Source organism: Gallinula chloropus (assembly GCF_964237585.1).
Source record: "Gallinula chloropus genome assembly, chromosome: 9".
Taxonomy (NCBI): Eukaryota; Metazoa; Chordata; class Aves; order Gruiformes; family Rallidae; genus Gallinula; species Gallinula chloropus.
The window spans coordinates 21,636,577-21,662,362 of record NC_140094.1 but is presented as its reverse complement, the minus strand read 5'-3'; the positions used below and the strand labels follow the sequence as shown (position 1 = coordinate 21,662,362).

Below are 25,786 nucleotides of genomic sequence, written 5' to 3'. Positions count from 1 at the left end.
AGTTAATATTTCTTTAGTTTGCTAAAACCTATTAGAAAACAATTGGGAAAAGTAATAAATGTATCAACCACAAGTATTATTTGAAAGGTTTGCATTCCAAAAAGTATGTCTTAGTTTGCTCTAAATAGGAGTTGTCAGCAAAAGAAACAGAAACCAGGGACAGATGGACAGTGTTCTGCAGGAGTAGAACAACTCAAGGATGCTTATGTTGGCCATGATGGTTTTGGTCTGAAACAGAGTTTCAGAATCCCAGTCAAAGTCTTTTAGTGAACAACATGTTCCTGATGATAAGAACTATACTTTGAGGAAAACCTTTTTTTCCCTATTATGCTTTTTCTACTTGGGCAGGGGTTTTACTTTATAACTGGTCTCCATATTGAAGTGCAGACTGTCTTAATTCATCAGCTGCTCTTGCCCATTCTCTCTAGACTCTTTGCAGCTTCACAAATGTATGAATATGAGAAGAGAAATGGTTCTCTGGAATTTCTCTGATCTCTGCTGTGATATCTTTTCGGAGAAAAATTTATCATAAATTAACTGAACCATGAATGAGCTGATGAAATTCTTCACGTTATTAGATTTGCTGGTGGATAGTTAATGAAATGGCCTTGTGTTCTGTCACCAGGAGCCGTTCAACTGAATCCACAGTAAAAGTGTGCTAAAGCCAAGTTTGCTTTGCAATGCAAACTGGATCTGCTTTAGTGGAGAAAATTCAACACACATACACAATATTAAATTTTACTACAAATTCACGGGGTTTCTAAGTTGGAAGTATGAAATCTTTCCAAAGAGTGTGTCCACTTTGCTGAAGGCTTACCTTGCAGGAGTAGAAATATAGGGATTTTGATTGTGTTACTTGCCTTAGACTAGAATGGAAGAACTCTCCATAAACTTAAAGGTGAGGATGGGATCATTAAACAATTAATGTATTAAATTTGACAGCCTGGAAAGCACAAATGAAGAATCAAGAGTTCAGTTGCCAGATGGTGAAAAGGAAGTTGTTCGAAATTGATCATGCAACAGCAAGGGTAACAAAAGGCCTGCAGATTTCCTTTTGAAATCAGTGGGAGCTCAGACTACTTAATACCCTTCATGGGTGCTGACCAGTTTGGGGCTTTTCACCTCAAGAGTTTTATCTGGTCTTTTGTAGTGCTTAGCGCACTGATCAGTGACGTATCTTCTGACTACCAAACAGAAACGGGTGTGTTTGAGAGTGCTGTTCTGAGTGTAAACTACTAGATTGAGCCTATCTACATTCTACTTTTAAGATGTTGATTTAACAAGTCTTTTTGGGCTCTTATATAAGCAATACATGTACTGTACACATTAATACAGGAGAGTCATTTCCCTGAATTGTAATAGCTTGAGAATTATTATTTACATTCTAGCCATACTCAGAGGCCTAATTAGATAGGAGCCCCATTGTGGCAAGTGCTACCAACCATCCAAGATCAGAGGAACAGGATGTTGTTCCTCTGAGATCCATGTTGATTTAGCAGAATTTTTCATGAGCTTGACTTTTATCTTTAAGCCTTACTTCTGGTGGGTTAGGTATGTGTCCCTGAAAATCAGTTTTCCATGGTTTTAAGAGAATTTTATATGTTCAGCTGACACATTGGGTGCTAATCTTTTAAAAGATGCAAGCCTGGATGTTCCAAACAATAATGGGACAAGGCATACTGCACTGAGAGTGGAGATGTTCAGAGCTAAAGGTCATTGGTCCTTGGTGGCACTGATGCCTCTCAGCTGGTGCAGATCTCTGCGTGAGGTTGCTGGACAGGGATGGTGTTCTGCCTGTTGTGTATTGCGAGGCCACGGTTGATGCCAGGCTATCCACTGTCATACTTTGCTCTGGGGGGAAATGACTCATGAAGACTTTACTGAGCCATATGCAGTACTGCTGAGGGTGACCCCTGCACTCCCAAGACAGGGCCCAGGCCCAGTCCTAGGAGTTCTATGTCTGTGGAGACAATAATGGAGAACTCAGAGATCCCACTTCCCCATTCCTGAGCAGTGCCACCAGGAATCTTGCACTCATCTGATTCTGTTCACTCGGCTAACCTGTGAAAACTCATTTCACTTTCAACTGGGTTAGGTTGCTGTTTGCAAGCTGAAGAGACTCTTACAGAAATCAGACAAGTCAGCATAAAGAGTAAGAAAGAAATGAGATCACAGAACTGATCAGGCAAGTGCTCCCAAAACCTCAAAATGTGAAATTCAAAACAGACGGGAGACATATAAAGACTTAAGCAAAAAGTTTCTCATCCAAAAGCAGTGATTGTAGAAAAATTTACATTTTAATTTGCAGAAGACTGTTCTGTGAAAAATATCAACACAGCCCACTCAAATCTTCCCTTATTTTTCTATTAGCATAAGAAAAAGTATGTTTGAAAGTGCCTGGAAAGCTGATTTTATAATCTCTGTGTTCATTTGACTAGCACAAAGTATGTAGGCTCAGAAGTTAAAAATTCTCCAAATAGTTACAGACCAATTGTGTTTGGGCAACAATGTGAAACTTCATAGAAGTGCCTGGGAAAACCTAATGAGACACTCAGAGGACAGCTGGAGGCACATTCTTTTTTAATGCTTGAGAAGGGACACAGCAGAGCCAAAAAGTCTCATGAATGCAGTGTGGAGGAAAAGAACAGTTTGTTACCAATCCAGAAATCTCTGTCTCTTATTCACGAGCCCAGAAGAGCGATCCGTGCCTCAGCTGAACAGGCAGATAGCCGTTTTGCTGCTTGGTGAACAGCTGCCCTTGCTGAACATGGCAAGCCTACAAAAAGCACTAGAACAATGTCAGAATGAGAGATTTTTTCCAGCCCTTCTGTTCAAAGTATAGACGTGACAAAGGCATCAGAAGAAGCATAATCAGAGTTATCATGCAATCATTTCTGAGAACAGCTGTGTGAGTAAAATCCGAACGGTTATCCTTTTGCCACCCTTGCCCAAGTAGCTGCGTTAGGGCGTGCAGTAGGAAGGGAGGAAGCTGAACCATGAGCTTGTGATGTATGCTGTGGGCAGGGGCATCCCACAGCGCACGGAGCAGCTGGGTGCTGCTGCAGATCAGAATCTCGTAGGTACGGTTTTCTGTGAACGTGAGGAGAACAGTAACTGGAGAGAAGGAAACCTCACTGCACAAATATGGAGACTACCTTTCTGTGCTGAAGTGAATTTCTGCCTAGGAATTCAATCCTGCATTGTCCTCTAAACTACACTAGTTTGGGAAAGCAGCTTTTGACATATTGTGCATAGGTGGTGCATATAACACTGTAGCTTGTGTTTCTGGCTTTGGTTGGCATGTTTTATCTAGGATCTGTCGTATTTTGTAGGGCACAGAAAGTGGGACCGCTGAATTAAAGACCCTGTAAACAGGAGGCAATCTTGTATAAAACAGTAGTTAAAAATCCCTCCAGTAGGCTTCTTTCTTCACACTATATATAAATTCACTTTGCAGTTTAAAAACATGGGTTTGATCTTTTATGGTTTTTGTTTTAACTTTTGTAACAATAGAAACAAAACTATTTGGGTGCAGTTTCCTTTGTATATAAGCACATGAACGTGCTTCAGAATGTAGAACTCTGTGCTGCAGAAAACCACTGCATTAACACTCATTACAAAGGACTGTATTGCAGCAGTGGACAGGCATCCTTCTCTGCATCCATCTGTACCAGTGAAGAGAGGTTACCACCTCCAGCTTTTATCACCTCCCACCAGACAGAGTTTACCACCCTTACTGTTGTGCTGCCAGTGTTCCACAATGTTGGAGCATTGCCTATTTGCTGCAAGGAAAATCAGCTAGGCTACCTCAGATCACCTCCTTTAACTGTTTAAACTAGCCTGATTTATATATAGGGCTTATGTGAACTGATCTCCTGCATGGGTTGGATAAAAATGATAGGTTTCAGGAAACCATGAAAGCCAGGGCAGTGCTACAGGCAGTTACCCTTGACTAAAAAAAGGATGTTTGTCCGTGGCCTGGAACACACATGTGCAGTGATTCAATAACTTCCTGAAGACTATCCTACTGTATATTTCTTGATTCCTTAGGATTTCAAACTGAAGGTCAGGTTAGTGGCTTGTATGTAATACTCACTCAAATGTACTTTGCCTTGTGCTGTAAGGATACAGAAATTAGTTATAAATAGGCATAACCTATGCAGTTTATTGTCAATTTTTCAGCAAGCAGTAATATCAATTTATCAAATTTCTGTAGCCAGAAATAATATCAAATTGTTCCCTTTTATTAAACTGCAGAAAGCTCTGTGATGATTCTAACTCCCTCTTTTGTCTCTCTAAACAGAATTTCTGGTTTCCCTCTAGGTGACCAACCTGGTAGCATAGCCAAAAGTTTACACATACAAACAAAATGATTTGCCTCTGAGTGTCATGCCTGGAACACCAAGTAGGTGTATTTATCCACTTTGTGATTTAGCACTACATTTGCCTTTAGCTTAGAATCCTCAGAGCTGAAGTTTTACATAAATAAAGTTACATATATCATAGTTTCTGTGGCTAAGTCACGGAAGCTGATGTTATAACTTACACTGCCGGAACATTTTGTTTTCAGTGTCTCCAATTCAGTGCATAATTTCCTTTTCCCTCTGCTCTGTCTCTTCAGAGCAATGATAATATCCAGTAAACATTCATATCAGTTTCCTCATTTTTAAAGAAACACATTGAATTTTATATTTGCTTTAGGAAATGTAGTAGCCTCCTATTGTGTTGTACTACTTTACATGAAGTGAGCAAACATGCTCAAATATGCAGTTCAAATCTTCCATTATATACCAAAGCAACCAAACCCAGCATGGTGACACGTCTTATATCAAAAGAAGGTAGCAGAGATAGCAGCAAGGTCTGGACCTGGGGACTCTCCAGTATCCCTAAATGTCTCCATGTATTGACACTCAAAAAAACCCCCCATCACCTCTGCTAGCTTGGACATTATAATTGTGCAGGATAAAAAAGTTCTCTCAGAGTGGAGATTGCTTTTTAGGCTGGAATAATGTGAATGTTTCAGTGCCAGCTGCCAGCACTGCCTTTGTCCACTGCAGAGTCAGCTTCAGCCAAGTTTGTTCTCATTCATGTCTGCATCTTGGCTGAAGAACGACATTTCTGATCTGGTGAAAAACAGAAAATAAGCTGAGCATCACCAGCATACTAATGCAACCCAAATTTCCTCACAGCTGATGGGAGACCAGTGAATGCTCCTGAATGAATCCCACAGCACTGACAAGGGGGCACCTACTGAGGCTTATTCACCATCCAGTTTTCACCTTCTCCTTGGAGGCCTCCACTGAAAAACACAGGCTGAGTTTATCCTATAGATTTTTTCCTATTCCAACAGCGTGACAGTTGTCTGGGGTTTATCACGGGATCATAAATTCAATGAAATCAGCATGGGCACTTGGACACGTATTTTTTTGGCTAAGGAAGTCTGTGAAGTCTGTATTCTGCCTTTTACTGGCAGAATATTGATAGCAGAAATATACTGTAACTGTCATTCACTGTTCTAGTGATCTTCATACGGCCATGTGGAGAGGAATAGGTATCAAGTGGAGTCATGCTGATATCTGGCACAGTGTGGGAACTGATGGTGTAGCAACAGAGAAGCAAAAGTCTGAGCATCCAGATTCCTTAGCTCAGCACATCTGTCTCTCTTTGGTGCTGCTGGATTTTTTTTGTTCTCTCTCCAGTACACATCACGCATCTCAGTTGTAATAACCAGTTTCTCTCTATTCTCTAAAGAAAATGCTGCTTAAAGGGGGAGAATGTCGCTAGCAATATTTTTTGTACTGCATAACCAGACACTTAAAGTCGTTTTTCTCTGTACAGAGTCATGGGGGAGAAGGATCTATTGGAACTTAACTCAGCACAGACATAGTTCTTAGTAAACTGAAATTATTCAGCAATAGATTTGGAGGATTCTAGGGGGAAATCTTGGGTAGTGAATCATTTTGTATTAAATGAGCAGATGAGTTTGGCCAGTGCTCACAGCAGACGTGAGATCTAGCTTTTGGAGGGTACTGCAGTGTTCTCTCTTCGCCGAGTGCTAAATTGCCTCCTCAGTCTTAACTAAACCCATTCTTATGAATGTTCTCGGGGATGGTGTTTACAAGGAAGAGGGATGCCATGTCTCTGGTTTTGGAAATTAAAAACAAACCAACAACCCACCCCCCCGACTTTGTGGTAATAGAGTATTCTGAGGGCTACAGCTCATCAGAAGCTGAGTGTTGTGTGTATTCAACAAGATGGATTTTGATTGAATAAGTATGTAAAGTAAACAAGGAAGGTAAGCCTAAGCCTGACTTAAACAGTAGGAGCATGTAATTATCTGTAGACACCTCAATAGTGACTCACACTGTTGATGATGGTATTTGGTAATGAAAGCTGACACCACCAGGAAGTTCAGATTAATAAAAAGCTGTTAATTTATTTGACAAGACACATTTAAGAAATTTATATTTTACAAGAAAATGTGCAGTGAGTGAAGTCATTGTACAGTAGGTTCTATTGTTCTGGTTTGAGAATTCTGAGTTTTCTAGGAATGTTATAGAAGTATTTCTCAACAGGATGTGAGAAGTTACATTTATTTTCCTGTGTATGAATATGCTGACTGTTTCTGCTCAAAAAAATGTCAGGGAGTTATATTCCTATAATTATTCTGTAAAGTCATAGCAATTTTAGTGATTTTACCTTAATTTAAAGAAAAAAAACACTGCTTCCATCAAGAGCTGAAAGTGACAGAATATGGTTTGAGATAGTTTTAATTATAGGGAAAAAGCCCACAACAACTTACACTGAGCTAATTGAAGAAAGATAAAACCCAAGAAACTCCCCCAGTTTTAGTTTAATGCTGTGATTGTTCTCCTGCATACTTTGAGTGTTCCTAGTACAATCTGGGCAACACAGACAATATGAACTGACTGTGGAGAATATCTTGGTTGCTGTGACTGACAGCGATGGGTAACGACCAGTGTTCTGTGCTTTGCAGGTGTTTTTCTATGGATCCATTCCTTACATTGCACCTGATGTTGCAGATGGTGCATTGTTGGGATTGCATGTAATGATTAAATTGACATTTCCAGCTTGGCTGTTTGTCAATTTTTTTTTTGTGGTGTGGTTTATTTCTAGTGGTGGTTTTTGTTTGGTTTGAGGGGTTTGAAGAGCTTTTTTTGTTTATAAGATAAGAGAGGGTTGACATGCAAATGGGGTGAGTGCTGGTGGATATCACTTGCATGTACCAGCTGGAGATCCAGCACAGGTTTTCCATGGCTGCTGGGTCAGTTGTAAGAAATGAAAGTGAAGATATTTGTCCACTTTCTTTTTATTTCATTTTGCAGCAGCATCATGGATTGTGTTCAGATTTATGGGAGACCACTGAAACCAAACAACTGGCATTGCACACAGCAATAGTCACACTCTACTCAGTTCATTTTGAATTAGAACCATATTATTCCTGTACAGTGAGTTTAATAACTCCTGTAATTTTCCACCATGGCTTTGTATAAAGGGAATGTTATTTTGTAAGAGAATACATTGTCTTCTACCTGGACCTGACAGATCCATTAGCAAAACCTTCCATTAACTGAAGGAAAGGTTTCCTTTGTTTTGCACAAGTTCTTTCCTAACTTTTCAGGTAACTAATTGTAATTATGCTGCTGTGTAATTATAGTGTTTATATTCTAAGTAATTTGAATTCCCTGGTGGAACTGATGCGTACCAGTTTCCTTCAGGTATGCAGAATAATTCCTATGTCCCTAATATAGTTCTCCCAGCTCAACTTTTACTGGTGCATTTTATTTATCTGAAATACATGATTGAAATATTTTTTGAGAAGAAAAAAAATTAAATATTTCCCTCCAAATTTTACAGAGAATTAAAATACTCCTTCTTACTATAAGAGAAGCAGAGAATTGGACTGTAAACATGCCAGTAGAAAATGGAATTCTAGTCCACATTCAGCTATCTGTTTTGTCTTGGGCACGAAGATAAAAGAAACTAGCCTCATATGAGGTCAGAAGTTCTCAGCTGAGGTCTGACAACCTATTTGTGTTTCCACCTGCACTTCAAGATAGCAGAAACATGGTAGGCCAAGTGGTTGGTTCATAATCCTTTAAAAGGATGTCTCTATCTGCTGTAAGGAAGAAGAGTTCCCTGTCCAGTTTGGGAACTGTTGGGTCTGGAATGGACATGAAATGGGAACAGTGAAAAAATCTTCAGAGATTCCCCATTCTCCCTCTAATGCATTATTAATAAAGCATAAAAAAAGTCAAATCTTGCTACAGTCAGTTCTGATGGGACTGTAGATTGCTGTGGACAGGAGCCATGTCGTATAGCACGAAGTCATCCCAAAGGCAAGAGGCAGCTTAGGGCTTGGTGCAGGACAGGCGCACTCGGTGAGCAGCAGCCACAGCCCAAAAGAGTTTCTGCTAATTCGGTTCATTATTCCATCAGGCAAATAGTTGTTACATTCTGGTGAATGCAGTTTGGCAGTAAAACATACAAACAGGTTTACTGTAGCGTTTCAGCCTAGGGTAGAGAGCTGAGTGTTGGCACTGGAGAGCCCTAACCCTCCCAGGCAACAGATTACAGTTGAGTCACTTTTCCTAATCTTGTCCTTGGCTCGGCGAGGTGTGAATGTGTCAGCAAGTAGAGAGTTTGGCCAGCGTGCAGGGAACATGCCCAGACAGCCGAGCACAGTTACATATGTGCTGTATGTGGTGTAGGTGAGAAGACCCAGTATCAGCATTCACCTGGGCTGCCTCCCTTCTCCCTATGCCTGTGAGGCTTCTAACTGGACTTGTGTTGTGCTTTGCCCTGTGCCACTTTGAAAGGTAACTCTGGAGGCATGAATTAAAAGTCAATGCAGCCTTGAGATATGTGTAACATATTTTATGAGTCTAAATCCTGTTCCTGCTCTTAGTTTTGGACTAGACGTGCCCAGGGCACGTTCACTGAACGTAACTCGCTTGAACAAAATGCCATAGTGGTTATGGATGGGATACTGGAAGTGAGTATTTAAGGAAGGTGTTACTGACTTGTAGACCTGTCAGATAGAAGCAGCATTGAGAGTGGATGCAATAGCTGACCTGTTTGCCAGCTTGAATACACAGTTAACTTTCAGTAACGGTGCAGACAGAATGTATTTGCTGAAGAAGGCAGCAGAGCATCTTGTGGAGAAAGAAACATGGAGCTTTGAAGTCTAGAGACATGGATAAGCTTCAAGTTCCTTATGGGATCTCTGACAAAACTATTGCTCAGCAAAATAAGGAGTTTGTTTGGAGGACACTATTTGTGCTTTGCTGTTTGTCATTTGATGTAAGTGTAAATTCTAAAAATTGTGAGTAAAACGTAGTACACCTGGACAATTTGATGTGCATCGTAGCAACTGCTGGCTGAGACCGATCATCTCAGCCATGTGCTGGAGATAATGGCACCTCTGCCAAAGAAACAAGAGAACTGGAATCTGAGCCCATGGTAGAGCCAAAATAAACACCTCTTCAAACACCAAACCTCATAGAGGATGCCTAAAATTTGTCCAGGTGGTTGGACCTTCTTGCAACAGATTAATTAATGCAGACAAGCTTCTAGGTATCTTCTTTTTGCTATGGAAACAAATCGGTTTCTTTGTAACAGCTTCTGATGTTTCAGGCAGCTGGTGATTGTGACGGAATGAAATACTTCTCTGTATTTAATTATCATCTTTTTAATTTGAATTTATCAACAGACTGGTTGAGTAGAGACCACAAAATTGTCAGCCCAAGGAATTTTCTAAAAATAATATGTTAGCAAGATACTCAGTTTGCATAAGGTAGAAGGATTTTATAAATAGATTTAGGAAGAATTGAGCTCATTATAAAATAAATCAAAGATAGATTTTTAAACATACATCCACATTTCAAAGTTATTTTATATGAGCCTAAATCCTGACTGTGGAGACTTTTTCTCCTTCTTTCTATGGTACCAGGTATTTTCTACAGCCCCTCAATGAAAAGGAGCGATATGAGAAAGCATATGCTGTAGAACGCAGCCGTACTGCCAGCAGGAATCAAATGGTCTCATTTACCTGACATTAATGTGCAGTTGGGTTTTTGTCTGGTTTTGGGTTTTTTTCCCCTCAATCAGAAGCATCAAGTGTACCCTCCCTAGAAAGAAAAGCGGATGCTTGAGTGGGGGTGAGTCATAGGAATAGTTTGCCTGGGTACATGGCTGCAGTGGGGGCCGTGCCTGGTAGAGGGGCCGTTGTGGGAGTGAGGAGTAGCTGGCACAGAGGACTTCAGTGTAAAATGATTCTGGTTTGAGACAGCTGTGTGTCTAAGGTAATACAAAATTTTCTTAAACAAAAATTGGAATTCGAGGAGGAGGTGATTTTATATAAACATTTTTCTAGACATACCACCAAGGGAAAGAAAAAAGGAGAGAGAAAATGTACACGTCGTTGCTGGAAAAAAAGCCTTTCTGCTAACGATCATTTCTCAGCAGAACCTCACAGTGAAACTTGTAAAATGTTGTGTCTGATTTCCTGCCACTTGTTTCAACATTCAACCAGCAGAGTGCAAATTTTTTTTGAGAATGTAAACAATGTTTAAAGAAGAAATAAAACTCAATAGATTTTACAGAGCATAAGTTAAAAAAAATGAAAGCCTTGCTCAGCCTGGCTGTTAACCATTCATCTTAGTAATGAGACCTTTCAAAGTCGCTTTTGAATGACAGTACATCTGGAAATAAAATTACTATGAGTTTTAATTGTACCATTTCTATTTCTACAATTCTGACTTCAAGACCTAGTATATATTAACTCCTCATACTTAACAAGATAAGCCTTATTCTCTACCAATATATAAAATAAAAGTGGTTTTATTATACAGAATCCAGTTTAAACATGAAATGTTACATGCTGTGTGACAGTAGCTAGTTGCTATGCCTTTCTATTTAATTTTAAAAGTCTTGCAAAATTGTGTTACCCAAAAAAGTCATCCTTTCATAAGTGAAATCATGAGTGAAACGCTCATCACTGTTCATACTCGATTTATCAGAGCTTTGTTTTCTTGTAGATAGGCATTACACATTTGGTTACTTTCATTGTGAATCGTTCAGTGAACAGGGTAGTATGCATGCCTTCTAGTCTCCAGATACCAAAATCACAATCTCTTGTGTTGCATTAACAAAACCAGAGTTTTTTGTTTTCAGTTCTATAATTTTGCTCATATTTTTGTTGAAACACAAGCTGAAAACCATATATAAGCATATATATATAAATAAGCACCATCCTCTTTCTTTGAATTTGTCCAGTTCTTATTTATTTGGAAATGCTTGGCAACTTTTACATGGCTTTGTAACCTCATAAATGACTTGCCAGTGAACCAATTGTGTTAGAATCATCACTATCTGTTAGAATTTTTTTTTCTTTCTTACTATGAGTCACTGAAGCTTGTTCTTGTAGATAGGTTTGTCTTACTGCATCTGTGAAGGAAAGGGTTCCTGATACAGTTGACATTAATGTCTGTCATAGTGTTTAAAAGGCTTGATTTTAGTTAGATGTCCAGGGAATTAGTTCCAGAATTCCCATTATCCTAATTAGTTTAGCAGAATGACACAACTCAATGCACTTCAGGCAATTATTTCACCCTTTAGCTGTTGGCATGATGCTAAAGTAAACAGATCATGGGATTTTTGCATTCCCAGAAATACACCTTGTAGCTGTGCCCTGATGTCAGAAAATCAAGTGACTCAATAATGAATACACTACAAAAGCACATTGCTGCAAATTACAGAAAATGAGAGACTTCACTGGCAGCTGGTATCACATCTCAGTTTGTGGCACTTCCTTTTCAAACAGTGGGTACTGCAAATAAAAAAAGCCATGACCTTGATTTGTTTCCTAATGGTGTTCTTACTGAGGGACCGGAGGCCAGGATTCTAATGCTATTTGTATATTACTTTTACAGGAAATATATTGCTGTCTGCACTGTAGCAAAGCAAATTGGTTCAAGACTGGGACCAGGAGACTGAAAATATGGATTCCAGTGCTGGCACTGAATCCTGTGTAATGGTACCTAGAAGCTTGGGGGTTTGGTGTGTAATTTAAAGCAGAGGGATCTGAGCACACAAGAATTGTGCCCATTAAATATTACCAGTACTTCAGAGTTGGAGACTTGTTCTTTAAAACTTTGAACGTGAAGTCAAAAGGGGCTGGCTGACCATTGCAGCCACCAAGTGTGATGTGTTGCATTACATAGGAGTGATGTATATCCTGGGGTGGTTATTCCCAGTGGGAATAACAGTACTGCCCGAGTGCGCAGCCAAGCGGAGCTCGCGGGGAAGCGGCAGTCTCTTGGTGACAACTGGGGCATAGCTGGGTGGCACAGGCAACCCCCCATCTGGATGCTGGTCATTATTAGCTTTTATCTGGTGGGTTAAGGGTCCAGCTGATGGAGAGGTGCCACTGGTCTAGCTGCACTGAGCTGGTCCTTGAATCTGTTAGGTGCCAGGTTCTACAATAAATATTTTGCTAGCTTTACTTTAACAATATGTTGCTTTTTGACTCCTTACAAGTTTGCTTACTTTTTGTAGAAACTTTGTCTCTAGACTAAAGGTCATACTGTGGATTATTTTGTACACCCAAAATAGCTTATTTTAACACATTTTCTTTCTCCCCTTTCAAATGAAGCTTTCTACTGCTCTGTAGCAGTGCTTTTTACTAATGAGAGCTATTGCCAGGCTGCCTTGTTACAGCACTTTGTTAGAAATGTGCCTAACATACAAAAGTGACGCCTTACTGGGCTTTCATCAGATCCTAGCCAATTTCACAATTAGAATCAGTATTTTACTTGGAGCTCTGTGACTCAGCTCAGGTCTCTCTCATTCCCAAGGGGAGGCTGCTCACAAGGTGAAAAAAAATTAGTTTTCATTCAGACATCTCTTTAAATTCCTACATAAAATATTCTCTTAAAAGAGCAGTGCTGTAACTGAGATGGGGTACGAATTATGTGTCTGTAACCTGCTAGAAAGTTTAAAATGTAGCACCACTATAAAGCCAGGCATCTTCCTTTTCTCATTACGATTCTGTTTAGATATTTGCAGAACTCTCTTGTTTTGCAACTTTCATCACATTTCTGCTTCTATAGATCATCCAGTAGTGGATCAGACATACTTTTACCAAAAGCCTATTCACATGCACTAGACCCATGTTTCTAAAAAGGAGCTATTTCTCTGATTCTTTCAGAGATGTTAGCAAATTCTGCACCATATTGAGTGCCCTTTGGCTGCAGGTAAAGAATTCAACAGCTTGTGGGAGTGCTAATTAGAGCTAATAATAACTTCAGTGAACTGTCTTGGCTTTAAAAGGCCTGACAGAAATTACCCTGTCCTTGAAGGATAGATATTTTGTTTCTGTGCATGTGTCTGATTAGGAACACTCATGCCTTCTTGTTTCTGTGTTTAGTGATAACACACAACTAAGTGGGTCCTTTTGTCAGAATGAAAGAGAAGTGGGTGGTGTTGGGGAATCAAGGGGGAAAAGGCAAAGAGGGCTCTCACAAATACTACAGCAGAATTCCATTGTTGGAGGGATTTCTCTTGTAGGATAAATACCTTTATAAAAACCAGAAATAATAATAGGATGACAATTAGAATAGGACTTGGATTATTCATAATTAAACCTTTTTTCTCTAATTTTGGTACCTTTTTTCATGGTTAGTTCACTCAAATATGTACAAAGGGTCTGAGGCAAACTAAAGCTTTAATTTGAGCAAGTACCCAAAAAAGCCCTGAGTGCAAGAGTTTTTTTTTATTTTACCTGGCTAATAGGTTGCTGATGGTGCAGGAAACAATTGTATTTGCAAGGAGACTTCTCCAGTGTAAATATTATTAACACTAATCAGAAAGAAAGAATTGCAATCTTTTGTGAGCTGCTATTGGAATGATAAATTTCTGACTTCTCTTTCTTTTGCTAAAACAATCTTTGAAAATCAATTAAAGTAGAGGGAAGAAGGGTCCTTAAAATTCTAATAGGGCTGAGTGATAAAAGAATCATTGTAGTCACACATAGAAAAGTAAAGCTTACATTCTCCTCCACAAGAATTAGTTGAGAATTCTTCCCAGAAACTGTTGAGATTAACCCAAATTTTTAATGACATAAATGACATCAAAATCTGGTCACTGTAGTCTTTATGATGTAAGAGGAATTTTAAGAAAAATCAACAAATGACTATGCCTGGGCTGAGCATGAGAAATGTTTTCCACTGTTCTGTCAGCTCCAGTAATGCTGTAACTAGTGTTTACTCCTTTGTAAACTCTACAATAGTTTATTTTTTTCCAAATGCTGTTCCTAAAGTAGATGATGGGAAGCCTGGTAAGGTAGACTGCATTTTTTTCCTCAATTTATAGAAAAAATAAAATAAAAAAAATAGAAGGACTCAATGGTTAGGGTCTTTAATCTTTAACTACCCTTCAGTGCTGCCTGAACAGCTGAGCAGACTTCTTCCCATCTTGTTGCTTGTTTCTGACCTGTAGTCCCCACCATTGTTCCAGCACAGCCGGTCACTTAGTTGCTTGGTGAACAAGATCAGGGGGCTGATCCAGCGAAAAAGTAGGATCCCCAGGAAAAAATAGGATTGTCTTTCAACTGGATGGGTTTCCAAGCTGTTTTGTCACCAGCAGCTGTACTGGCACAATGAAAGGCTTATGAAATATCTGCAACAGTGGCCTGAGGCAAGGGCTATTTAAGTTGTTAATGTCTCTGAGTGTGCAGTGAGCTGCAGCCTTTCTCTCTGGTTTTACAAAATCTGTCATCACTTAACACTGGTCAAGTACAAAACACACAAATCAGATATTTGAGGCCTTGATTTTCCTCAGAGCTGGACGAGGATCTAAAGTCACCCCTTGTCCTGTATTAATATAAATATTTGATGTCTTTTAGATTCATAAATTGGCATAACTCATGTCCTTAGTCTCATTTTTTGTTATACTGTTCAAGGGCACTCTAAAAATCAAAGAGCAAAGCATATTCACATTTGATTTCCATATTCTGGTCAATTAAGTTTTCTCAGGATCACAGTTATGGACTGAGGGACTATCTTGCTGCACAGCAGGGGGGGAAATGTTGATTTACTGTGTTTTCCAACTACCCACACCATCTAAGAGCTTGTAATATGCAATCAAGGTAGAAATTTCCAGGCAGTATCAGCTCACAGAAAATCCAAGGGGGAACATACTAGCAGCTTTACTAGAAATTTACTTTAAATAATTTCAGTCCTGATTAATTTTTCTTAAGCTAAAATCAAAGAATATTTTATTGAAATAAAGGGATATCTGAAACACACAATCATCTATTCAGAAATTTTAGGGATGGAGAGAGTTCTTTAGTACAACAATTAAGTTGTGTGGCTGTGTTTGCTTTGAAAAACAGAAATAGAGGTAGGCAGTGGCTGACTTGTTACTTAAAGTAGATTACAGAGTAACTGTACAAGAAGTCTGCAATCACTTGTTAAAGACCCAAGACTTATTAGTTCAGATTACTCTGGACTTGGTCCAGAATGTCTAAAGAGGAGATCACAATGGTGTTCTGGGGTTGCAGAGTGCTAAAAGCTGATCTCATGCATATGTTGTGAGAAGTCTTGAGCTCAGAGTGCCTAGTCCCTGAACGGATGCAGTGAGAATTCCATTCCCTTCTGCATATCAGAACTATCATATTCAAAGTACAGAAAGCCAGAAGTTGAGGTTTTTGGGGGCTTTTTTTGCCATCTTAAGAACTAACATTGATACTTCACAGATGGAAACTAACTAGTAACTTAAATACATCTTGTGTTTATGGTTTTCAGGGGAGTAATGTTTCGTTTGAATGAACAGCCAGGGAAATCTTAAGGCCGTGCAGGTATCCTCAATGGAATTCATTGATTAGCACTTCATGTTTTTAAATGTGAAGATTTTTTTACAGATATACACAGTCTTCATAAACTAGAAAGATAAAAATGGCACAGAATCATAAGAGAAAAAAACCTCCAAAACCTGAACAAAACCACAAAACAAATCCAAAGTGAATTTACTAAAATTCCAGAGATGGGTTTGGGAGAAAGATGCAAAGATAACTCTGGAGTGGATCCATACATCATAATCCTGCTTTTTATTTTTATTGTGTAAGAACCTCTGCAGTAGTTTTGTGTTTCTGCTGCCTGAAATTCTAGATGTCAAGGTCTGTACACTCAGCAAATTTCTGTGTGTCCTGCCCTCCTGAAGAATACAGTGTAGTCAGCAGTCCTTCCCATTGCCACTTAATCTGAGCTGTGACTTAGGGAGATTAAAATAGTAAGCAGCACAACTGTCTATTTTGGGAGCTGGCTCAGAGACTGTAAGTTTTGCCCATCTACTTCAGTTAGGAATCTCTGTTGCATTCCTTAGAAACATTGACCCTACCAAGCCAGGGGGTGCTGAGAGACATTCCTGGGCTGGGGTTTTGTAAAAGTTAACCAGATTGAAGTAAAAGATCCCATTATGGTCACATAGCATGTGAGAAGAGACCAAGGCTATTAAATCACATGCAGAAGGATCGTGAAGAACTCTCACCAGGGAAGAGTGCAGGGATTGCAGTTGGGTTGGAGGTAGAGTTCTGGTGGAGAGGAAGGGCATGTGAAGTTTTAGGAATGGGTGAATCCTAAAGGTATCTGCACCCTAGGAAAAATGTGGAAAGCTCCCTGTGGTCTCTGTGGGACAATGTATTCTACTGGTGTGGAATAGTGGCTAATGGTTGCCAGTTCATGTATAATAACTGAAATATCATGTTTATAGTATCCATACTATGTATACTTGATGTTTCTTGATGTTACTTGATGATTAATTGGCCAGAAGAAGGCTTTCAGTGCTTCTTTCCTCTATACTGCCCTCGGTGTGCCCTCGACAGCACTATGTCCAGGTCAACTGGAACCAGTTGAAATGCTGTGCTTTTGGTGCAAGCAGTGCACTCACATTTATATTGCAGACTACCATGGTATGCAAGCAAGCTTGGGCATAAGGAAATACCACCCACTGTGAGTAAGGATGGCAGAATTGAGTGGTCAGTGAAACACGGAGGAGCACGGATGTATTCTGGTTAGGAATCTTTTTAGAGGAAGCTATAGACAAAGATTTTTTGATACAAATGCCTCACAAAAGTATCTCAGCTTTCATCACTCTTTGATGCCATCTACTAAGAAAGCAATGATTTAGCACCTCCCTTAGAAAACACCTGTTCCAAATGACAAGAACAAGCTTTAATTTGTATTCCTGGGCAAGCAGAAGGTCAGCGTGATGGGTAGAGGGCACAGGAGGATTTTAGATGATGTGCCAGCTGGCTTTCCATGTAGCTTCTAGCACCACAGAGGTCCAGTCACTAATGCTTAGCATTTAATATTAATATTCTCAATTCCCTTCTTTCTTTTAGGTCTAGATGCTAATTTTACAACCTGCCCTGCTCATTTCTGCACTAATGGAAGAGGAGGCCAGAGAATTAACTGTAATCTAGTCACAGTTCCCTCCATTTCCTCTGAACTCTGGGGGGAGGAATGCATCCTGTCAGTTAAACTCTGTACTACTTCTTGAAAAATATACAAAAGCTGCTTTGAGGTTACTTTCAAGTGTCAGAGAAGACTTTGTTTTCTTCCTGGTTGCAGCTGGTCCTTAGGTGGAACTGCAGATTTGGGGAAACCTGCACAGATACGGGCTTTGAAAGTCTTGCTCTCCATAGTGAAGCTCTGCTCTAGGTCGTGCTGCATCCAGCTTACTCACTTGCATAAACTTGAAATGTGATTAAGGCTGTCGAGTTTCCTTGTAGTTTAGCCAGGCATTGTTCTGTAGGTGGCAATCTATTTGTAGGCACAGACAAACTATTTTAGTCAAGATTAGTTATAATATTGTACAGGAGTTTGAAAGGTCTGAAAACTGCTGACTCTAGGGACTTGCAGGAGAGAAATATTGCAGCAGTAATAGGGACTAGAGTCTAGGATTAGACATTAAGAAAGAATTTAAGTAACAACTCAGGGCTTGATTCAAATACCTATAGAAGGCTTTTGGGATTCTTACATAATCTAATTTGGTAAGAAAGATGCATAGTTTACAAATCTTCTCTGGCACAATAAATTGGAGAGTAAACCTTTTCCACATGTCCTAAAACCCTTGATATTGTTATTTCTTCCTTACAGCTTAGGCACTGGAAGCAATATTCTCCTTCAGTAGCAGTAATTGCTTTCAGAAATGCAGTACCTCTCATATCTCTCAGAAAATAATTATAACAATTTAAAATAGTATCCATCATTCTCTGCAAGTGATTAAAATTTTTTAAAAAATTCCTTGGAAGGCTGTAAGCCATGCAAAATATTTTGTTTGGAGTGAATAAAAATTGCCCAAACAATTTCCCTTTCAAAATAAGATCAGAGTGTCTCCCATGTCCCTTCCCTTCCTATCGCCAGCCCATAAAAAGGAAACCTTGAAGGCACTGGCAGTGTCATCTCAAGTTAAATGTACAAGTGATATAAATATGAAAGCTAATAATTCTACCAAAATGTGGAAAATAATCAGCTGGAGACACAACTAATCAAAATACTACCCTCTTAAATAATTTATATAATTTATTAACATGTTTTCTCATCTGAAAGAGCCCCTGAAATGTAATTATCCCTATTTATATAACAACTCATAGAATTCTCATCAAAGGTCAGTTCTCGACAGGTTTTAGGCTGAAGTCATGACTGTTAACTGCTTAGTGCATTAATTAGGTAATGAATTGCCTGGTAAATAAATGAGAATATTTTTTTTTTTTTCAGTATATCTTTTTTATCCCTCTAAGGAACACACACTCCCCTCATGCTCTGATATGACAGAGTCCGTAATTTGAGTGGCTTCTGGAAATGCAGGTTGGCAAACATGGGGTTAAACCTTAACTGATGTCCTTCAACATCTCACATGACCTGTTACTGCTGAAAGGGGAAAGACTGGATAAAATCCTACAGCCAGATACCACAGATGATTTTCAGACTGAAATGTACAGACACACACATGATTTAATATACAAAGGATTTTTAAATGAAAAAAAATAATCTCAGCAGTGTTTCTAGATATTTAAAATGTTAGCATTAAGATATGAGAAAGCCTGCCAGTGTGGCAGAATTTTATAGGGGTTTGTCAACTCCAGAGGCAAAGCAAGATGAAACGTGTGTGTGTGTGTCCTTGGAGCTGCTCTGTCATCTCCCCCACGCTACAGTACCTCCCTCTGGCAGCAGTCTCCATCAGGTTCACTTACTCAGTAAAGCCATATGCAAAATTAGGAAAAGGCATTTGGATCAAATAGCAAGAAGTTTTGGGACCTTCTTTAATAAAAATTGATCTTTCACATAGGACATGCTGCCTTAGGCTGGAGAGCAGTATGTATTTAAACACCCTCCACTCCTATCTCTAGATTTCTTCCTTGTCCCTTCCTTTCTGTTATTTACCTGTAGCTATTTGTTGCACTGCAAAGTCCAGAGGCCAAATAGGAGCCCAAATATAAACAGTATTGTTGGTAAAAGATTTAAAGGGATTTTACTGGGCTGGGCAAGCAAATCAGAGAGGGCAGGAGAATGAGTATTTTTAGGCAACGACTCCTGTTCCTGCAGCCATGTTGCATAAGAAGCATTTCAGCACCAGCAAAAGCTTTCGTTGGCTGATGGCAATGGGTTTGTGAAAGGCTGTGCAGTGATGTGCAGTTAATGCTTCCTGGGAATATTACCAATTGTAACTATTTTTTAAAAATGAAAAGAAACAATTGAGAAAGATGTCATTTCAGAACCAGTACATTTCTCTAGAAGGGCCACAAAGTGTGCAAAGGATAGAGAGGGTTTTTTTTACTTTGAACATAGACATTAGAGTATTTTTTTTCAAGAATTGTAATTCAGATTTGGCCTATTGCCAAAGCAGTGAACTTTATCACCCAGCCTTGGCATGTGCAGATAGATGGCCCCTTCTGTCTCTTTTGCCAGTTATTGCTTATGTTGCCAGGAAATCTTAATCATGCTGCTTGGAAGTGGCTGCTGGCCCATCCACCTGCTGCCAAGCTATTCTACTGTATAAGGAGTCCGACTTAGCTTCAACAAAGAGTCTTGGAGCTCTAGCTGACATATAGGGAAAAAGGTCACTGTGCTAAGGCCACCCTAGGGGACCATATGGTGTTATGAGCTACATCACCGATATTGCACTGCTCTTGATGCAATCCTATTACAAACCATGAAGCTCCACATGGATTAGTCATAACTGTTTTCCAGAATGAAATGTACAATGTAAACCTAGCATCAACACCAAGTAACCAGAAAAGAAAAACGTTCTCTTTAATAACCAATGTTTTTATTGATACTTTCCATTAAAATTATATATATTTAAAAACAACTATAACCTCTATTTTGAGAGAAAAAGAAAGGAAATTAGTTAAGCAGTAAGATCCCACTGCCACAGTATCAAGAGTGTTTCTGTATGTTCAACTTTCTCAAATATCAGTTCAACCACTATCCACTCTGGTACAGGGGTAGTCAGAAGAATGTAATGCTGAGGTGGAGTGAACTACAATCCTCTGGTGAATTTAGCCTCCTCATTAAGATGTTCAGTCACTTGCATTAGTAGAAATACTGAAACTTGTTTCATGCATGGATAGTTCCTTTGTCAATCCAGTTCCCATTATTGTTTCTTTTCATGGGAAAAAGCAAAGGGTCTTCACTTAGGCTATAGTTTTATTTTCGACTCTGTGGTGAAAATTTACACCTGCAATTATATTTGTAGATTTTTTCCAGCTACTGACAGGAAGAATAGCTGGTTTAGACAATAGAAATTCTGGTAGAATTCTAATACTCCCAAGAGTATTGCAAATGCTGCATCCACATCCAGTGTTTCTGAAACAGCCACTCAGGAAATGGCAACAAACAGATTTGTAGGACTTTTCCTAATGGAGAAGGAATGGAGAGCCTTGGGACAGTAATGTCCTGGAAGCACAGCTAGAGTTTAGGACATGAGGAGTGTAGGATTGTAGAGTCAAAGGGACTGGAAACCAACGTTACTTCTGCTGCTCATGGAAGTGTTAATTTTAAATTCAGTCACCCATCAAGCCATGGTTTGTAAGTAGTGCACAACTGATGAGATGCTTCATTTGTCTACCTGAGGAGAGTGGAAGCCTGAGCGTGTTCCAGTCGAGTTTGTAGTTGGACATTTTAGCCAAGGAGTTTTAACTGGAGGAACAGATTACCATGCCACTCTGTCTCATGGCAGGAACTGAGCTTGCTATTTTAGTGCTCTGTCTGTGATGAAAAATTATAATTTTACTTCTAGTTTGAGAGAAGACTGGATGACAAGTATCCTGTGAGATTGTTGACTTTATTCTGTGTTCTTTTGTCAGTTTAGTATAAACACAAATTGCATGGAATTAATGGAAAGTTGAAGCACAGGTTACTATTATTATACTGAATATGCTTCAAGGAATTAAAAATGAGGTCTTCTCTATGGTTTTAGTATTTATTGTTGACTCTAAAGAAACATTAGATTGTAAAAGTTATATTCACTTTCAATGTCAAAGGTGATCATCATCTTAGCAGACCTTAGTTCTCATCTCTAGTTTAACTGGCTTTTGAGTCTTAGACGTTTCATGTGTTTCTAGAAGTTTTTCAGCTTCTGGTAGAAAAGCTCTGATATGGTGTACTCCATGCACACTGCTTTTTACTGAGGAATTCTCAAATCCTCCAAAGCCTAGATACAAGCCAAACATGTCTTTTATGTTTCCGTAATACAAGTGGGGAATAAAGACAACAACAGCTATTTAAATTTCTCTGTAATCCATTCTTATGGTCTGTGCTATAATCTTAACGTATTAACATTGTCATAGTTACAATATAGCAGAATTGGATGACAACTAAGATGTTGTCTTCTCTTTTGGGCAAAAAAAAGATCCAGTTCAACTGCCATCTGTGAGACTGTCAGGTAAGAAGTGCTAGCTCAACAACGTGCATTTTCATGTCAACTACTGAATAATTCTGCTCTACACAGTGAAGTAGAATAATGGAATAAATTCCCACCTAGTGGGTTGGGTTTTTTTCAGAAGAGAAATCAAAATAAATAAGAGCTTATGTTGCAATATTTTTTACATGCTTTTAGAAAGAATCATCTTGGCTCGAGTTCAGTGGTGTTATTTTTTAGGTGCTTATTTTTGGTTTGGGTTTTTGTGGTTTGTTTTTTTTTTTAAATTGCCAAACTTATTTTGTGCTATATAAATATACAAGAGAAACATGGCATTTCAGAAACACTCTGTGGCTTTTTAAGAATACCCTCTGTGTGAGTTTTAAATGTTATGTTGTGTTTGCTTGGTAGTGCAGCCCATCTCATTGTATGTAGTTAGTGAATAAAATAAGAACCTATAAAATGCATTAATGTACATAACAAGCAAAAGGATTTACATACACCTATCTACAGCCATTTAGCTACTGCAATCTAATTCCTATACATTCTTCTTTTGTAATGTAATTTCTGTTGTGTAGGTGGATAGAATGATACTGAGAAAATTGAAGCAGAGAGTAGTTTATTTGCCGAGTACAAATAAATGAGAGGGACTTTTACACAGTGATTGCTCTTTTGGAGGATGGTTCCCTTACAGGCAATTGCTTGTGCTAAAATTACATGCCAGACTCTCTGCTTTGAGAAGACTTTGCAGCTCCTTGTATTGTTTGTTACTGCAGTGCCTGCTGAAGCAAGAACAAGCAAGCTCTGAGGCAGAAGGATATTCAGGTAAAATATATACTGTGCTCACTAAAAGCCATCTCCACTTGACAGTGTTAAAGGCCTCTCATGTAGGGCTATAAGCTTCGCTGCCCTTCCTTAGTGGAGTAATGCTTTACTGCCATTTGCATACACCATTGTGGCAAATGGACTTGCTGCACTGAGAAGTGAAATGAGGAAAGACTCCTTGAGGCTGCTAGCTGTGGCCAGCACACCAGAGCTGGCCTGGGGAAGGACAGAACCACCTGAGCAATACTGATGAGTCAAATGGTAACAGAAGTAAGTCAAAGTGTCAAGAACAGGGAATCACATTACCTTCTGCACAAAGCTGGTATGGCTGAGGTTAGATTGGAAAAGGAGAACAAGGGAGTAAAAGATGCAGAAATATACATTTGTATAAATGGATAGTTGGAATTAGAGCTGTACCAAATTAAAACTGGCAGAAGATGAGGGTCTTAGTTTGACATAATAGAATATTAGGGCCTTTAACCTTGTAACTACTCTCTGTAGCAGTTCTTGTTAGGCTGTGTATAGCCTCTAGAAGAAAACAAAGTAGATGTATTTATATTTTTAGAGATGTACCTGCTCTGCTGCTTAAGTCAGGCTCTCATTTCAACATACTATGAGCTAGGTGTATCTGCTAGTTTTTATATGACATGTGACTTGTCTTTTGTGGCCCACAAGCAGGGTTTCAAGCTGCAGAAGCAATGAGCAAACAAGTGAGGTCTGTTGACATAGGAGTACTAGGTCACGAGGGGAAAGGGGGATGGAGAGAGTGAAGTGACTGACCTTGCTATAAATGGTGCCACAGATAGTGGGGGTAGGAGAGTGTGAGCTGGCATCAGGCAAGACCTTTGACTGTGAAAGAAGGGGAGTGCAGTGACTTCCGCCCTCTGCCTTGTGTTTGCATCTAAGGTGAACTAAACTTTAAGCACATGGTGGATTTTGAATAGATCTGGGCAAAGATGATGTGAGAAGCCTCAAGCTAAAATCAGTGCTCTGGTTTTTGGTTCTCTCAAACATACAGAATTTGATCAAGGTTTCTGAACAGCTTGTTAAGGTTCAGCAGTTGGTAAGGATGTGCAGGCCTTGCTGCCTGGTAAGCTGGGCCAAGCTATGGCCTTAACTGATATTTACAGTTCCCATTGTGGTTTAATTCAAGGGGTTTCTATTGTTCAAAATTAAACCCAAGGGGAAATTTAATGTGCAGAATCACAGAAAGGTGACCCTGCCTCCTGTAGATTGAAGTCACTGTGCCTATTACATATAAAGCAGTTTTATAGCAAATGTTTTCTAAAACTGTTAAAGCAAATAAACGTAATTGCAAAACACCACTCCTGAAAGGGGGCATGCTCCTGGGAGTTTAAAAAGCTACATTTATCCCCCCTAGACTTAGAGCATTAGAAATGCAGGTAGATAAGAAGGAATACTAATGCTTGATGTGCATCTCTCAATGATGGAGGCAAACCTGGAATTGTCTTTATCAGTCACACTGGAGAGGTTTAAAGAAATGCAGTGGTGTGATGCACTGTCACATCCAAGTCACACAGACACTGACATCATGTGCAGAGGCACAAATGAAAATGGTTGCACGACCCTGTAACTGATAAAGATCCTCCACAGTGCTTCCCTATAAAACATGCTGCAGATGTATCTTTCACTCAAAGATACTCATCACACTTGAGGTGAAAGGCAGCCTACTTGAGGCAGCTCTGAAAATGAAAGCTTAAACACTGCCAGATAACTAGCAATTTTTATTCATAGGAGGAGACCCTGTCTATTTTATAGACTGCTTCCAGGCCAGGCTGGTAACTGATGTCAGTTCCCTGTGTATTTTCAAACAAATACGTTTCTAAATTAGCTTCAGCAGTTTTGTTAAAGGCCAGGTTACCATAAACCTATGGACTCAGAATGTGTAGATTTCCACAGAGAAATACTTGTTATAATTACAAATAACTACATTTTCCAATAAACACAGGTAAACATACTTTAAGGGAATGTAACACTAAAGAACAAACCCCAAACCCCAACATTCTGATGACCAGCCAATACAACTTAACTTTTATAGCATAAGCACTTAAAAAAAAAATCATGCTCGTTATTTATTTCTCGTAGGATATTACCTTTTTTCTTTCCTCCATATGTATTTGCTGTGATGATCATACAAGAAAGCAACAAAAATACGAGAAGTTGCAAACTTTTCATTTCTTCTTTCCCTGAATGAGAGTTGGGGAATGCACCACTAAATTCTGCCAAGAGATGGAAAAGGGAACAATTATCAGTGTTTTGCAGGAAATTCTTTGCCCATTAATCATTAACTTTGAAGTCTCCTGTCCATTGCTCTGGCCTTTCCTTTTATGGAAATGAAAATGGAAGTTGCCAGTTTCCAGCCTCTTCCTTTTTATTTGAATGGCAGAAATAATTTGTAACTGGTTCTTTCTATGGTCAGTGGTGCTGAGCTCTGAACACAGCAGACTTGGGGTGTTTGTTTCTCTAATACAGCTAAAGGCCATGGGTAGGCAGCTTGAATTTAGTCAACAGCTCAGTCTGAACACATTGCAAAATAACTGTAAGAGCTGAAGGTTAATCTAAATATTTCATTAACATAGACAAATCCCAGTAAAGGAAACATCAGAGTTCTCTCTATGTTCTAAAGACTTCTCTTATTTCAGTGACAAAATTGGTACAGATTTAGCTATTGCAAAGTATTTCCTTTCAAATTAAATGAACTATTTTAATCACTTAAGAAATTCAGTAATGAAGTACAACTAACCAACCTCTTTCTCCAAGGCTGGTGAAACAATCAGAAGGAAGTGTATGTAGTAAATGTAGGAGTCATTTCAGATAAAAAGTTACAAGTAGTATGGTATGTTTTATACTGAAAATCAAACCAGAATGTTCATTACAGCAGTGTGCTTAAATGCCATGATGAATAGGTACACACTGTGCAGTGTGACAGGGCAAAAAGTATCCTTGGATAGGGCAGCAAGTACTACCATGAAGTGAGATATCACTTAAGAGCAGG

The 25,786-nt window shown here is 39.2% G+C and overlaps 1 protein-coding gene across 1 annotated transcript in view; it reads right to left on the bottom strand.

Annotated features, from left to right (window-relative positions):
• The window catches only part of LIPC (lipase C, hepatic type), a 45,944-nt gene extending 20,963 nt beyond the window's left edge, over nt 1-24,981 (bottom strand). The window contains exon 1 of the mRNA XM_084267886.1: nt 24,885-24,981. Within this exon, the coding sequence (XP_084124012.1) occupies nt 24,885-24,966 (82 nt within the window). The 5' untranslated portion in view covers nt 24,967-24,981. The remainder of the gene's footprint in view (nt 1-24,884) is intronic.
• Nucleotides 24,982-25,786: the final 805 nt, after the last annotated feature.